The following is a 17,931-nucleotide window of genomic DNA, read 5'->3' on the forward strand; positions in this document are numbered from 1 at the left end:
TACCGCTCAGACATGGACCCTTCTCAAACACTGCATCCCAGAGATGAACTGGTCCGTGGACAGTGATGAGGTGGTAAATAAAAAGACGGGTTAACTCCAACGTAACCCTCAGTCAGTGATTATCAACGGCAACCAACTACCAATATGGACAATATTGCTATCATTGATCATTAATCTATGTATTTTCAAGATGAAATGCGCCATTCTCTATAATTTACATCAGAATGATGCTACTTACTTTGAAATATACTATGAAATTATGTCATGAAGATTTATGTCAGCCTGAGTAAAAGTATGTAAAACTATAGTCTGCAAATACAAAGGTGGATAGTCTAGTTTATTCGTTTATTTAACAGGGGCCATGCACATCACAACTGTTGGGCCAGAGTTGGCTCTATAGCAAATTTACATCTGCGGTCCCTGGGCAGGAAAACAGGTAAACTGCATTTAGGTGTGCTTATCCTCCGCCACTCCACTAACTGTGAAGTGACTGTACTGTACATTAGCTGGTCATAGTCAGTGTTCAATAGCATGCTAATGAATGTAGTTGTTTTACACACTGAAGAGGTCTAATGAGCTTGTAAAGATAGCTGGTGTAGGATAGAGTGACCATAACCTTTCAGCAGTCACTGGCAATGACCGCTCTTGTTTTCTGTGGACCTGGGATCAGTCTAAAACTACTTTACAGTTCAAATATGATTCTTTTCATTTGATATTTTCTCTCACTCTCTCCTAATTCCCTCTTTTCCTCTCCCTCTTAACATTGTTTTGCCTCTTGTCTGGCTTGTCCACCTGTCTTTCTATTTATCTGTCTGCGACTCTGTGTCCCTCTCTCTCTGTCTCTCGCGCTCTCGCCTCTCTCTCTCTCCCCCTTGCACCCTTTCTTCATTGCTATATATAGACTTCTGCATTGCAGATGTCCCAGAGCCCTGCAGTTCTAGAGGAGCTAACTGAGGACTCCCAGCCAAAAATCTGATTGCTTGACACACAAAGCACAGCAAACAGCAGGATGACATCACAGGACAGGATGGCACAGCATGACTGGATGTGACATTGTTGCAGATATACCATCTGCTGAGGCATGACTGAGCAAAGTTGAAGGCAGCATACTGCAGAAAGGATCGAATGGTTCCCACAGTGGTCAAAACCACTGCAGTCATAATCTTTGAACCAAAGGCGATGTTGCGGTATTCACTCATTTTTCAACCCCCACATTATTCATCAATTGCCAATACTTTGTTGATTTTTATAGTCATGTAATAAATAACCTACCTTACACTTGAAAACATAACACTTACCATGAATTATCTGTGCTCCATAAATCTAAAACACACAAATGAAGCAAATATACACAAGCACACGCTCATTAACGATAGTGTTAAATCCCCTGTAAACTGTACATTAGTAGGGGACATCCCTATTATGTAATATGCATATGTGTAAGTGCAGCATGGTAGTAGAACCTGACTTTTATTCTGTACTGTACTGTACTGTACTGTACTGTACTGTCTGGGTAGATTGTAAATTTGAATTGCCCTTCTGGGATAAATAAAGCTGTCTGTATCTGAATTTGAATCTGAACCTGAAAATGAAAACAATTAACCAGGAACAAGGAATACCTACACGAAATTTAAGACACAATTTCAAATTTTTTCCAGTTAGAGAAAAAGTGGGTTTTTACAGCATGAGTAAAAGCCAAATTCTTGGAGGGCTGCTGACGTTAGCACAAAGATAACAATTAGAACCAGAATCCAGATCAGAATTGAAAAATAATACAGTGTATGAATATTGTATAAGTTATATTCAAACATACATATTTGAGTGGCAAAAAAACCCAAACCAAATATTACACATAGCACCTTTAAAATATTAATATTACAATACAATATTTGCACTATACTGCAATATCATTCAAATAATAGTGCATTGAAATGATATTGATAAGAATATCTGAACATCTATATGCTAATCTCATGGGGGGAAAAGGGTCACTGTAAACCAGGCAGAGTTCATATGAGGGCAGAAGTGAGATTACAGTGATCATTTTTAAACCTAGCATATTAAAAATATGTCTTGACTATGAGATTCTAGGTACTTGCTTATACGAACAGAATATCATCTATTATGAACTAGCTATTGATTATAGTTGTAACTAATGGTAATGAGAAATACTTTAAGATGCTATCTGTTAAGACTCCTTGAACTTCTTAGTTGTCTTGCGCTCATTATTTGTGCATCTTTTCTGCTTTCATATTGTTTTTTGTTTTTTTTGTTTGATTCTGCTGCCAGTTTATTACTCCTTTTCAGCTGTGTACCAACTTGGTCAACTTCAATCCTTTATCGTGTGCATTATGAATAAATTGTGCATTAAATTAATGAAACAATGTGCATTATGAATACATTGATATGACTTTGCTTGATATGGAAACAACATATAAATCTGAGGCCGTAAAATGGAAGAAACCGACTTTTGTAATTAATACCCACAGCAAAAATACCATATATGTAAGTAATGCAGCTGCATTGGGGCCTGCATGCATGGAGCCCTCTTTATCGCACCACTATCGTATCAAAGATCTCAAGCACTGAGTCTATGGTATGTGGTATGTTCAAAAATGTGCTGTGTGCCCATGTGTGTAATTATGGACATGCATACTACTGCGTACTACACAGCAGAAGAGACGACTTCACACAGCAAAAAGCCCGGAGAGTGCACATATGATGTAAGTAGAACTTATCTATTATTTATTTGACTAAAAATCAACCTACACACTTGTGTTCTGTATTTATAAGGCCTATGCACAGATGTGAATAATGTCGTCTATGTGCGGAGGCACCGTCACTGATAAAGTTTTCATTCGTGTCAAGGTGCACTGATGTTTTCATTTGTAATGGTGCTCCAACACCAGATTTTGTTAAGTAGGCTACTCTATCACTATCCTGGCCTTGCTATTATGGCTCCTCTTCTGTAGCTCGGCGGTCTGTTTTCTAGTAATCATTACATTTAGGGGTCAACTGTGCAGTGCATTTCGCTGATGCTGATCGTTTTAAAGCTGCATCCTTTCACTTCTTTCATTGGCTACTGACATGACGTTATGTTACGTCTGATTGTGATGGGCAGGCCAGGGCCCACTTTGACCATCCTGCATTGGGGCCCGGTGCTGACTCGTTACGATGCTGATTAATACATTATTTATTTTAGGGGTATTTTAATCCTGTTGCCAATGAAGGTTTGCATTGACCAAAATAATGTTGTTTTTTAATATATATGTTATCCAGGATGTAGACAGTGTTAGATCGTCTGCTACCACACCTGACACCAAGACTCACTCCAGGTCTGCACGGCAACTTCAACTTTTTGGAATATCCAAAAGCAGGTGAAATTAATCCTATCATGCTAGTTTGTATATATAACATAGTAATGTTTCTATTTTAAGGACAATATCAGTTCTCTGAGATTGTTTTAAGTCATTATTTGGATTAATACTTTTCTCTGTAATCGACTCACCAGTCAGTGCATACTAATTTTATTATTTTCATCAAATCCATTCAGAGATGTAAGAGAGTCAAACATTTTGTCATGAGTGAAGTGATTTGGTACTCATGAACAGCTGTTGCTCACTTTTAAAGTAAACCTTGGAAAAAATCTTCCAAGATATTGTAGGCTACATTGTCTATGTAGGTTAATTTCATAGGCCGCATTGTTTTTGATTTAGTGAAACAGCGTGGAGAGTCTATCAACTCAAATCGAGAGTATTCAGCATCACACTGATTCAGATTAGAAAAAAAACATTTTTTTTCATGAAAATAAACATTAAATGATCACTACTTTTACCATCTAGTTGGTTCTTCTTGGCCTTGCAGAGGTCATTAAGAGTTTAAAGAAAACCTGCTTTTTAAATTTCACAAAATATCATAGATTATAGAGATGTTGGGCATATGATTTTTTTTTAAAACCTATTAAAGCATGGTGTCTGGACTGCACTGCTCACCATTTTCACTCCCCTGAAATAAATGGAAAATGGGATGTTATTAAGTATTTAGAGTATTCTGTCTATGCCTGCAACAGCACGGGGCCGTATTGCTCTCAGTGGGGTTAGAAGACACACACACACACACACACACACACACACACACACACACACACACACACACACACACACACACACACTCACACACACACACAAAGAGAGAAGAGAGAGACAGACAGACAGACAGACAGACAGACAGAGAGAGAGAGAGAGAGTGTGAGAGACAGAGAGAGAGAGAGAGAGAGAGAGAGAGAGAGAGAGAGAGAGAGAGAGAGAGAGAGAGAGAGAGAGAGAGAGAGAGAGAGAGAGAGAGAGAGAGAGAGCGAGAGAGAGCGAGAGAGAGAGAGAGAGAGACAGACTGAGACTGAGTCAGAACGTTTGTGGGCTTTTGCTGCCACTCAGTGATAAAAGTGCAAATTACTGCACAATTTTCACTAGGAGTAATATTTTAGTCTTCCTGGAGGATTATATGGCTAGTAAATATCAGTAAATATCCCAGAAGGATAGCGGTCAGGATTCAAGTCGAATTACATACAGAATCTTTTACGGAAGAGAGCATCAGTTACCATTACCCACAGCAACATAGTAAAAAAATATATATTTTTTTTGCTATGCAAAGACTATGCAAAGCTATGCAAAGACTTCGAAGACTAAAGAAATCTCAGTAGAGTAAATGATCTATTCATACATTATCTCTATCTGCTTACTGCAATTCAGGGCCATGGCGGGCATTGAGCGGAAGACAGGGAGACACTTTGGACAGGTCATCAGTCAATCATAGGGCCCCCACACACAGAACTCACATACCATTCATATGTATGGGCAATTTAGAGACTCCAACTCACATAATGTGCATGTTTTTATATGGTGGGAGCCAGAATACCTTGATGTACTTTCTTTTTTTTTGTATTTTTTCCTCTTTCAGTGTGGGAAGATGGCTGCGCGAACTCAAGTTTGCAGCGGCCTCACCCAGTACTGTCTATGCAGTGTCTTTGTCCATGTCTGCATCTAAATTATGTCTTCGTCTGATGGCTGGGACAGCTGGTGCTGGATCGGCTTGGAGAGTTTGGTCTGCTGCATCCTGTGGGCCCAGGGACCATGGCCCTGCCCGGCGCTGCATCCAAAGAGGAAACACAGAGGGCAGTCTGACAGAAGGTGGAAGCAGGGCAGGTGAAGCTAACTGCTTGCCCATGCAGACCGGCAGTTCCAACAGTCATCCTGGCTGGCGTTCGTCCTTTTGGACAGTGATTTTTTTTTGCTTAGTTTGGATATACTATGTGTTTAGTTTGGATATATGTGTTTAGTTTGGATATATGTTTTCTAATTTGGATATATGTGTTCTTGTAGTTTTTGGATTTGTTGTTGTCTTTGTGTTGCACTGCTGTGGGCTGGGGGAAATGATGTTTTGTTTCACTTCATGTACATAAGTACATGAAATGAAATGACAAAGTGTTCCTGATTCCTGAATGTGGAAGGACAGATGGTGGTGGATTTTGTGAAAAGGATAGAAATGGCTATGGTGAATACATATTTCAAGAAGAGAGAGGAACACAGGGTGACGTACAAGAGTGGAGGAAAGTGCACACAGGTGGACTATATCTTACAGTGCTGCTTGAAAGTTTGTGAACCCTCCAGACAGGGTCACTGTTTTTGTAAAAAACATTAAAATAAGCTTATTACACATACATCCAAATCCCAATTTGTAAAGCACACCTTCCAAATAATGGACACACACACAAAAAGCGATATATTTTCATTATTTAATTCAACAAAGGTGGTTTATTTCACAAAAACTGGAAATTTAACATGTGCAAAAGTATGTGAACCCTTGTATTAGTAGCTTGTGGCTCCTCCTTTTGCAGCCATTACTTCAACCAAACGTCTTCTGTAACCACTAACCAGTCACTCGCATCTGCTTATGGGGATTTTTGCCCACTCCTCCTTGCAGAACTCAGCCAGTTGAGAGAGGTTGGAGGGACATCTGGTATGTGCCAACTTCTTCAGGTCTCGCCAAAACATTTCAATTGGATTAAGGTCCGGACTTTGACTGGGCCAATCCAGAGTACGAATCCTTTCTCTGAAGCCATGCCTTTGTAGTTTTGCTGGAATGCTTTGGGTCATTGTCTTGTTGCACAATCCATTTTCGTCCCAGCTTCAACTCCCTGGCTGATGGCAGGAGATTCTGGTCAAGAATTTTTTGATATACCGGAGAATTCATGGTTCCTTGGATAATATGGAGTCGTCCAGGTCCAGAAGCAGAAAAGCAGCCCCAGACCTTCACATTTGCACCACCATGCTTCACTGTTGGGAGGAGGTTCTTTTCTTCATATGCAGTGTTGGCTTTTCTCCAAACATGTTGGTTTTGATTGTGACCAAATAATTCTATTTTGGACTCGTCTGTCCAGAGAATGGACTTCCAGAAGGCCTCTGGTTTGTCCAAGTGCTCTCTGGCAAAGTTGAAACGGGCAGCTTTCTTCTTTTTTGAGAGCAGAGGCTTCCTTCTAGCAACTCTCCCATGAATTTCATGGCTATTCAATTTTTGTCTGATTGTAGACGCATGCACATTTGTCCCAGATGCTATCAGAGAGGTCTGCAACTCTCTAGAGGTGATGTGTGGGTTGGCCTTTACCTGATGTATTATTTTTCTGGTGCTTCTGGGTGATATTTTTGATGGGCGTCCACTTCTAGGCAGAGTTGCTGTCATGTTGAAGGCCGTCCATTTGTAAATTATATGTCTTACAGTGGATGGATGGAGCTGGAATCTTTTGGAGATGGTCTTATAGCCCTCCCCAGACTGATGGGCTGTCACTACCCTCTTCTTCATGTCCTCGGATATCACCTTTGCTCTCGGCATTGTTGATTTGCATGGGACCACAGTGGTTTGGTTGGTTTCCTCTCTCTTTTAATTAGTGCAGGCCAAACCCTTTCCCAAGGATGTCTCATTTCATTGGTCTGCTTAAATGATGAATTAAGCACCCAAATGTGTTTCACCTAAGTCTGTTACCTGCTTGACTTAACCAATGCAGCTGGGGGTTCACTTACGTTTGCACATACCCTAATTCCATGTTTCATGTAGTTTTTGGGCTACTTAAACAAGTAGATGCAATTGATAAACATATATCTGACATTTCATATATAAAAACTGGTGATGATAGAATAAGAAAATCATGGTAAAACAACAGAAACATCTAAACTGCTCAAGGGGTTCACATACTTTCAAGCAGCACTGTATATAGAGGGCACGATCTGAAAGAGTTGGAGACTGCAAGGTGGTGACAGGGGAGAACGTAGCTAGGCAGCATCAGATGGTAGTCTGTAGGATGACTTGTGAGACCAAGAAGAGGAAGAGAGTGAAGATAGAGTCAAGGATCAAATGGTGGAAGTTGAAGAAGGAAGACTGTTGTGTGGAGGTCAAGGAGGCACTGGGTGGTAGTGAAGAGTTGCAGGATGGCTGGGCCACCACTGCAGAAATGGTGAGGGAGACAGCTAGTACTTGGTGTGTCATCAGGACAGAGGAAGGAAGACAAAGAGACTTGGTGGTGGAATGAGGATGTACAGCAAAGTATACAGAGAAAGGGGTTGGCAAAGAAGAAGTGGGATAGAGAGATGAAGAAAGTAGACTGGAGTACAAGGAGATGTGGTGTAAATCAAAGAAAGAGGTGGCTAAGGCAAAGGAAAAGGCATATGTTGCATTGTATGAGGAAGGAGAAAATAATTTTTACCGATTGGCTAGACAGAAGGATCGAGCTGGGAAGGATGTGCCGCAGGTTAGGGCGATCAAAGACAGACATGGAAATGTGCTGACAAGTGAGGAGAGTGTGTTGAGAAGGTGGAAGGAGTACTTTGAGGGGCTGATAAATGAGAGAGAGAAGGTTGGATGATGTGGGGATAGTGAATCAGGAAGTGTGGTGGATTAGCAAGGAGGAAGGGAGGGCAGCTCTGAAGAGGATGAAGAGTGGAAAGGTGGTCGGTCCAGATGACATACCTGTGGAGGCATGGGGGTGTTTAGGAGAGATGACAGTGGAGTTTTTAACTAAATTCTTTAACACAATCTTGGAAAGTGAGAGGATGCCTGGAGGGGAGAAGTAATTAACTAGTACCAATTTTCAGGAATAAGGGTGATGTGCAGAGCTGTAGCAACAACAGAGTTATAAAGTTGATCAGCCATAGCATGAAGATATGGGAAAGAGTAATAGAAGCTAGGTTAAGAGGAGAGGTGATGATTAGCGAGCAGCAGTATGGTTTCATGCCACGAAAGAGCACTATAGATGCAATATTTGCTTTGAGAATGTTGATGGAGAAGTATAGAGAAGGCCAGAAGGAGTTACATTGTGTCTTTATGGATTTAGAGAAAGCTTATATGACAGGGTGCCGAGAGAGGAGGTGTGGTATTGTATGAGGGGAGTTGCAGAGAAGTATGTAGGAGTGGTGCAGGATATGTATGAGGGAGGTGTGACAGTGGTGAGATGTGCAGTGGGAATGACAGATGGGTTCAGGGTGGAGGTGGGATTATATCAAGGATCAGCTCTGAGCCCTTTCTTGTTTGCAATGGTGATGGACAGGTTGACGGATGAGATCAAGCAGGAGAGGAATGAAAGTCAGTAGAAACAAGATGGAGTACATATGTATGAATGAGAGGGAGCACAGCCGAATGGTGAGGATGCAAACAGTAGAGGTGACAAAGGCATATGAGTTTAAATACTTGGCATCAACTATTCAAAGTAACAGTGCGTTCAGAAGACAGGTGAAGAAGAGAGTGCAGGCAGGGTGGAGTGGGTGGAGAAGACTGTCAGGAGTGATTTGAGAAAGACGGGTACCAGCAAGAGTTAAAAGGAAGGTTTAAAAGATGGTAGTGAGACCAGCTTTGTTATATGGTTTGGACTTTGGAGACAGTGGCACTGACGAAAAGACAGGAGGCAGAGCTGGAGGTGGCATAGTTGAAGGTGTTAAGATTTTCATTGGGAGTGACAAAGAAGGACAGGATGAGGAATGACTATATTAGAGGGACAGCTCAGGTTGGATGGTTTGGAGACAAAGCAAGAGAGGCGAGATTGAGATGGTTTAGATGTGCAGAGGAGAGATGCTGGATATATTGGGAGAAGGATGTTAAACATGGAGCTGCCAGGGAGGAGGAAAAGAGGAAGGCCAAAGAGGAGGTTTATGGATGTGGTGAGGGAGGACACGCAGGTGGTTGGCGTGAAAGAGGAAGATGCAGAGGATAGGAAGAGATAGAAATGGATGATCCACTGTGGTGACCCCTAACAGGAGCAGCCAAAAGTAGTAGTAGTAGATATCCATCCATCTATTATCCTAACCACTTATCCTGCTCTCAGGGTCGTGGGGATTCTGGAGCCTATCCCAGCAGTCATTGGGTGGCAGGCAGGGAGACACCCTTGACAGGCTGCCAGTCCATCACAGGGCTGATACACACACACACACACACACACACACACACACACACACACACACACACACACACACACACACACATTCACACCTAGGGACAATTTAGTATGGCCGATTCACCTGACCTGCATGTCTTTGGACTGTGGGAGGAAACTGGAGCAGCACCTCAGCAAGAAGATCCTGGGTTTGAACCCCGGGGTTGTCCAACCTTGGGGGTCATCCCACGTTGTCCTCTGTGTGGAGTTTGCATGTTCTCCCCGTGTCTGTGGTGGGTTTTCTCCGGGTGCACCAGTTTCCCCCACCATCAAAAGAAACATGCATGTTAGGGTTTATACTCCTGTCTGTGCCCCTGACCAAGGCAATGGGAAAAGAACTAGAGTTGGTCCCCAGGCACAGCATGAAGGCAGCAGCCTACTGCTCCTCGCTACACAGATCACAGCTAGGACGGGTTAATTTGCAGTAAATGAATTTCCCCAAGGGGATTAATAAAGGAAGCTTAATTAAAACTTAGTGTGTGTGTATGTGTGTGTATGTGTGTGTGTGTGCGTGTGTGTGTGTGTGTGTGTGTTGAGAAGGTTGAAGGAATACTTTGAGGGGCTGATGAATGAGAGAGAGCGAGACGGTTGGATGATGTGGAGATAGTAAATCAGGAAGTGCGGTGGATTAGCAAGAAGGCAGTGAGGGCAGCTATGAAGAGGATGAAGAGTGGAAAGGGTGATGTGAATAAGGGTGATGTGCAGAGAGCATGAAGATATGGGAAAGAATAGTGGAAGCTAGGTTAAGAGGAGAGGTAAAGATTAGTGAGCAGCAGTATGGTTTCATGCCACGAAAGAGCACAATAGATGCAATATTTGCTTTGAGAATGTTGAAGGTCAGAAGGAGTTACACTGTGCCTTTGTGGATTCAGAGAACGCATATGACAGGGTGGCAGCACGGTGGCGCAGTGGTTAGCACGGTTGCCTCACAGCAAGAAGGTCCTGGGTTCGAGCCCCGGGATAGTCCAACCTTGGGGGAGGGGTCATCCCGGGTCATCCTCTGTGTGGAGTTTGCATGTTCTCCTTGTGTCTGCATGGGTTTCCTTCAGGTGCTCCGGTTTCCTCCCACAGTCAAAAGACATGTAGGTCAGGTGAATTGGCCATACTAAATTGCCCCTAGGTATGAATGTGTGTGTGTGTGTGTGTGTGTGTGTGTGTGTGTGTGTGTGTGTGTGTGTGTGTGTGTGTGTGTGTGTGTGTGTCGGCCCTGTGTGATGGCCTGGCGGCCTGTCCAGGATGTCTTCCCGTCTGCAGCCCAATGACTGCTGGCATAGGCTCCAGCATCCCCGTGACCCTGACAGCAGGATAAGCGGTTCGGGTAATGGATGGAACGGATGGATATGACAAGATGCCCAGAGAGGAGGTGGGGTATTGTATGAGCAAGTTGGCAGTGGCAGAGAAGTATGTGGGAGTGGTGCAGGATATGTATGAGGGAAGTGTGACAGTGGTGAGGTGTGTGGTTGGAATGACAGATGGGTTCAAGGTGGAGTTGGTATTACATCAAGGATTGGCTTTGAGCCCTTTCTTGTTTGCAATGGTGATGGACAGGTTGACGGACGAGATCAGGCAGGAGTCAGTCTGATGAAAAGACAGGAGGCAGAGCTGGAGTTGGCAGAGTTGAATATGCTAAGATTTTCATTGGGAGTGATGAAGATGGACAGGATCAGGTATGAGTATATCAAAGGGACAGCTCAGGTTGGATGGTTTGGAGACAGAGCAAGAGAAACGAGATTGAGATGGTTTGGACATGTGTGGAGGAGAGATGCTGGGTATATTGGGAGAAGGATGCTTAAGATGGAGCTGCCAGGCAAGACGAAAAGAGGAAGGCCAAAGAGGAGGTTTATGGATGTGGTGAGGGAGGACATGCAGGTGGTTGGCGTGACAAAGGAACACGCAGAGGACAGGAAGAGATGGAAGAAGAAGACGACGACAACGACGCTATTCACTCTATATATTCTCACATTTATGTGTTTCTTTTGTGTGTGTTGTTGTAATGGTTTATTGTGCTGCTTGTTTTTCTTTTGCACTGGAACTGAGCTACCATGCTGTACCAATTTATATCCACCAACATTGTTGCGTGGCAATAATAAAGTATCCATCTATCTATGATATGATTACGATGCATTCGTTTTGGATGAAAGCGTCTGCCAAATGAATGAATGTAAATGTGAGGTGTAAATGTTTCCTGTGTAAAACAAAAAAAGGTGACAGGATTATTGGACGCATTTCGTCATATCTCTTAGGGGGGCGGTGCAGCAGACCAGAAGGGGGACCTTATGTCAGAGGATCAACAACGGAGTGATCAGACTGTTTGGGTGTAAAATCGTTGCTGCGGCTTGCTATTCATCAGCAAGTCATAACAACGAGTATTTAATTTGAAACCACGGCACCTTTGTTGTTATCATCGGGGGCCAACATTTGCAGGGATGACGGAGCTGAGGCACCGCGGGACGACCCACACCGACCTACATCACCAGCAAACAGACGACAAGGTAGACTGGATATTCAGCCTAACGTCCGATGGCTAAGCTAACCGTTAGCCTGACAGCTAACTGGCGGCTAGCGTTAGCGGAGCATGTTTTAGGAGTAGTCCCCCGTTTCCAGATTAACTACTTAAAAGCAATATATTAAAGATATATTTGCGGCAGATAACGCCAGCAGTGACGCTGAGTTCACGCCGTGTGCATTTTGTGTAAACGCTAGCTTGCGGCGACATCGATTTGTGAATGGGTTAATTTCAGCGTGTCTCTGGCTACTTGCTGAAGCAAAATGCGTTTCGTTAGCTTTGCTGGTGTTTCTACAGCAGTTATGATGGGGTTTCCGATATTTAACTCAAGTGTTTACTTACAGTTTGTTTGTAATCCTCCTCCGGGTGTCATTCAAACTGTATGGGAATGTGGTCATTCTGCAGCCCATGTAAACCGACGTGAATCTTTAAAGTTTAGTCCCAGGTAATAGTCGGAGCCAAACAAGGGGCGTGGTAATAGTTGTTTTTTGTAATAGTTGTGTTAATTTGGATATCAAGGACAAGAAGGCACGTTTATAAAACTATACAAAATACAGTGAACACCAACAAAGTCTGAAAGCCAAAGGTATCAAGTGTTGTTTGTGTTATGCCCACTTAGTGCCTCGGACGTCTTGTATGTAATTACTTCAGATTTTGACAAGTAACGAGACTGGCTCGTTACTTTTTTGCGCCCCTTTTATAATGTGTACATTTCCATGTAACTGGTCACTTAATTCTTAAGAAACATCAAGTTAATTGTAGTTTGGAATAGATTTTACTATGGTTGACATTTCTTTTAAGATATGCGCTTAAAAGTACTGATGTGGATTGAGTAAAACACCAATTCATATAGCTTTGCTTTATTTAATTCACCTAGATGACCAGGATTAGAGCAAACCACCTTCAGGTGGTGTTTTGCTTATGACAATGGCATGCAAATGATAAATCATGTTACTGTGATTTGACAGTATGCCTTTTACTCAACCAGGGAAGGAAATGAAATATTTTTGTTTCCACCTGTCATGATGGTGATGAATTGTAAATATTTAATTATTCCCTTCAAATACAAATCTACAATGGGAACAAAAATCATCAGAAAATGGCTGTTAAACTGCCAAACAGTCTGGTGAAGTATAAAGTCTAACAGACAAAACTGACCAATGTTTGGCTGCTGGTAGTTTCCCTCTCCAAACATAATATGCAATGGAACTAGCATTATGTGAGTAGTTAAGTTGCTATGTAATATTTCTTCTACAAATTCCACTTGTGGCTGTTAAAGAGTATGCTGTCCTTGGTAGGCCATTTTATATGACCCACATCCCACACACTGGACTGATGTGCCAGTATGGGTTTACTTAGTACTCTTACAATGCAAGACCAGTTAAGGTTGTAATGTTACTGGTATAACCATTAAGGAAGGCTCGATACTATGTCTGGGTATCTTATTTTCCGTTTCATTGTCTTGCCTGTGGTATTGGGATTGGGACAGGATACTACTTCCTATTTTAAGAGCAGAAAGTAGCCAAAAGGGTGGATCACATTACTCCAGTTCTGAGGTTGTTACACTGGCTCCCTGTCCATCAAGGAATTGATTTTAAAACTCTGCTCTTGGTTTATAAAGCACTGAATGGTCTAGGGCCAAAATACATTTCTGATCTACTGCTACACTATGAACCATCCAGACCTCTCAGATAGTCTGGGACAGGTCTGCTTTCTGTCGCCCAAAGTCAAAACTAACATGGAGAGGCAGCATTCAGTTTTTATGCACCACATATCTGGATCAAACTCCCAGAAAACTGCAGGTCTGCTGCGACTCTCAGTTCTTTTAAATCAAGGCTGAAGACTTTCCTCTTTGCTGCTGCCTTTCATTAAATAAAACTTGAAGTATTTGATTTTCATCTTACACTGCACTGTAACTTTTACTCTTGTTTTATTTGTTTTTAAATGTATTTTTAGAGCCTTATTTTGCTTCTCTTAATGCCTTTTATGTTTTATGTAAAGCACTTTGAATTTGCCTTGTTGCCAAAATGTGTTATATATAAATAAATTTGCCTTGCCTTGGTATCTCCTCTGTGGACTTAAGTCAAGTCAATTTTATTTGTATAGCCCAATATCACAAATTACAAATTTGCCTCAGGAGGCTTTACAGCAACACAACATCCTGTCCTTAGACCCTCGCATCGTATAAGGAACAACTCCCTAAAAAAACAAAAAAACAAACCCTTTAACAGGGAGAAAAAAATGGCAGAAACCTCAGGGAGAGCAACAGAGGAGGGATCTCTCTCCCAAGACAGACAACATGCAGTGGATGTTGTGTTAACACACTTTACAGAATACAACATTGAAAGAGTATAACAGAATTATAATGGAATTATAAAATATATGAATAACAGGATGAGAAGGATGCCAAGCAGTGTCCAGATGTCACCGGAATGGTTAAATGGTAAATGGACTGTATTTTATATAGCGCTTTTCTGGTCTACCGACCACTCAAAACGCTTTTTTTTTTTTTACAATGTATACCTCACATTCACCCATTCGCACACATTCATACACTGATGAAGCCACTGAAAGACATTGAGGACCCGAGCCACACGACCAGCATCACCATGTAGACAAAAAAAAGAAAAGAAAAAAAAAGTCACATGTCTGAGTGAGAGAAGACTATAACAATGAAACAGGATAACAAAACTATATGGATTTATAAGACATATAAAAAGAAAAGGGATGAGGGGGAAGCCAAGCAGCATCCAGCTGGCTTAATAGAAATAGAAGAAAGAAAAGAAGAAAGAAAGCCACTTTATTTTGTCATTGTATTGTTACAACGAATTGTATTCTTACAACAAATTCATCCTCTGCATTTAACCCATCCTATTGTATAGGAAGGAGCAGTGGGCAGCTGCAGTGCCCGGGGACCAACTCCAGTTCTTCTTTCCGTTGCCTTGGTCAGGGGCACAGACAGGAGTATTAACCCTATCATGCATGTCTTTTTGATAGTGGAAGGAAACTGGAGCACCGAGCCGCCCAAAATAGTAGGTCTTCAGCCGCCTTGGTCTGTTGACTCCGTCCAACAAGCTCCACTGTGAGGGCTGAAAGTTCCCCTGTCTTACACACTTCTCAATAGCTGTGCGGCTTTGTTAAACTAATTCACCATTCTGAATCTTTCATAATTACACTGACGTTAGTCAGTTTGAAGGCTTATCAGTGTTTCAACATGGGACTGAATGGCATGTACTACAGTTTTGTACTTGTGGCATAGTGGCCCAGTCGTTAGCACTGTTGCCTCACAGCAAGAAGGTCATGGGTTTGAACCCCAGGCCATCCCAGGTCGTTTCTGTGTGGAGTTTGCATGTTCTCCCTGTGTCTGCGTGGGTTTCCACCTGGTGTTCCGGTTTCCTCCCACCATCAAAAATACATGTATGTTAGGGTTAATACTCCTCCTGCGTGTACCCCTGACCAAGGCAATGGAAAAAAGAACTGGAGTTGGTCCCCAGGCGCTGGAGCTGCCCACTGCTCAGTGGTTAACGCTGTCGCCTCACAGCAAGAAGGTCCTGGGTTCGAACCCCGGGTTTGTCCAACCTTGAGGGTCATTCCAGGTCCTTTCTGTGTAGAGTTTGCATATTTTCCCGGTGTCTGCAGTGGGTTTTCTGGTTTCCCCCACCATCAAAAAGACATGCATGTTAGGGTTAATACTCCTGTCTGTGTCCCTGACCAAGGCAATGGAAAAAAAGAACTGGAGTTGGTCCCTGGGCGCTGCACGTCAGCTGTCCACTGCTCCTAGCTACACAGCAAGCATGGGTTAAATGCAGAGAAAGAATTGCCCCACTGGGATTAATAAAGTAGTAAAATAATAAAGGAAAACATAATAATAATAACAATAATAATGATAGGATGGGTTAAATGCAGAGAACAAGTGTCATTGTAACCTGTACAATGACAAAATAAAGTGGCTTTCTTTCTTTCTACATCTATGTGATTCGGAGCAACCAGGCTACATGATTTTGGATTCACTGCTTTGCTCAAAACAGACTCATATGGTTCTGTGTCCAGAGATTTTTAATATGTAGAGTTTTTTATCATTACATCAGTGTAAAAAAATCTCTTTCGTTTTACTCTGTTTGGCCTCCAGGATGCTAATCGAATACTAGACTTTTAGCAGTAGGGAGGTAGAGAATTTGATGTAAAGGCTCGTAGCAGATGGATCCTTTGGAAAACACAGCTGAGAACAGAGCTGATGTAGCCCATGAACCACCTCGTAGGCCCTTTCAATCTCTTTGTAGCTGTTTAATTTCAGAACACTTTTTCTACATCAACAAACAAGTTTGTGGCAGCCGCATGTAGCGTCTGGTTAGAGAAGATGGATGTCTCGGTTTGCGTTCTAAAATGGCGTGAAAGAAGACATTAGGACATAATCTTTTCTTAGGCTCGACAAACTAAATGAAGACACTATTTCTTACAGTATGAGTGGAAGCATGACACAAGGAGTTACGGCATGTTGTTTATGTGAAAGGAGGGCCTATTTTTAACCCAAGCATCCTGAATGACGGGATATTGTCGCCATAGAAACTAACAGACCTCGAGCTTTCATCAGTGTGATGGCTGTTCGTGTGTGTGTGTGTGTGCGCACGTGCGCTACAGGTCTTAACATAGATTTCTTTACATATTAAACACTATATTGGTGGTTTGTAAAGCTCTGGGACTTTCCAAATCTTGAAAATAATTGAGCAAAAATGTGTCAGTTTTACAGAATATTAGCGTTCAGAGACATGATATTATGACTGATTTTATTGATTTTTCTGTACTGTATGTATCTGATATTATGGAGGGACTTGTGATGAGCTAAAAGTTAAAGGTTTAACTTTGTATCTTACCAAAGGATGCTACAACAGGAGTGGACATATTTGTTTTTTCGGGGTTGGAACTGTGATCTTTAGGTGACTGGGGTTTCCTGTCTATCTATGAGCTGTTTTTTCCCCTCTCCTAAACAACTTTTTTTTGTCGCTGCAACTTTGGAGATAGGATGTTGAGATGCTGAGTAATGACTTTTAATGGTGTGTTCAGACAATTTGATACTTCGTCATTATTTTAACCTCAAACAAATGTAAAGCCTTTCTTTTCTGTTGTGGTATGTATATAAGCTAGATCAATATATGCACACATTGGTGGAAAGTACATTTGATAATCGAGATAAGTGATGGTTATCCATCCCGGAAGAGGGATCCTACCTCTGATGATCTTCCTGAGGTTTCTCCCATTTTTTCCTGTTAAGGTTTTTTTCTCCTCATCTAAATGGAGGGTGTAAGGACAGTGGACATTATCACTTGATGTATGTAGCTTTTTTGGAGAATGTAATGTAAATGAGATGAGCTTGAAAACCCTTTGGGACCATAACAATGATTTAGGGCCATACAAATAAACCTGACTTGATTCAATAAAGTAGACAAGATGGAGAAAAAGACAGTTTACAAAACTGCGGTCATTTAAATGGGAAAAAAGTACAGTTCAGCACTCTTCAGCTCCCTCTCATTTTCTCTTTCCTCCAACAGACGGATCAATATTAACATTACTACGCCACCGGCATCCAACACATACATTCCACCATTATCTGCCTAAAGTAGCCTGACCTTTTTTTTCTCAGCCAACTCCATACCCATTTAAACAGAAACAAATATTTGCATATACAATTTTTTAACATTATTATTGAGTAGTAATAGTCTCATTGTGAATGCTGTGTATTAGAGGGCCACTATTTCATATTCCTTTGCAGTCTGAATTTACTAATTTACCTCTTGTATACAGAGATTCTATTTTTTGTTCTTCTGTGAACTTGTAATACTAGCTCTTACATACATGGATACAATTTTTATTTTTAATTTTGCTAATCCAAACCTGTCTCACCACCTCTTATACACATGAATCTTCATTGACATTAATTAGTGTTTGCAGTAGCTTT

The 17,931-nt window shown here is 41.8% G+C and overlaps 1 protein-coding gene across 1 annotated transcript in view; it reads left to right on the top strand.

Moving 5' to 3' along the window:
- Positions 1 to 11,739: 11,739 nt before the first annotated feature.
- Positions 11,740 to 17,931, top strand: part of cds2 (CDP-diacylglycerol synthase (phosphatidate cytidylyltransferase) 2) — a 35,294-nt gene continuing 29,102 nt past the window's right edge. Inside the window, exon 1 of the mRNA XM_056284238.1 lies at positions 11,740 to 11,964. Coding sequence (XP_056140213.1) covers positions 11,899 to 11,964 — 66 coding nt within the window. The 5' untranslated portion in view covers positions 11,740 to 11,898. The remainder of the gene's footprint in view (positions 11,965 to 17,931) is intronic.

The sequence above is a fragment of the Lampris incognitus genome, chromosome 1 (assembly GCF_029633865.1).
Source record: "Lampris incognitus isolate fLamInc1 chromosome 1, fLamInc1.hap2, whole genome shotgun sequence".
Lineage (NCBI taxonomy): Eukaryota > Metazoa > Chordata > Actinopteri > Lampriformes > Lampridae > Lampris > Lampris incognitus.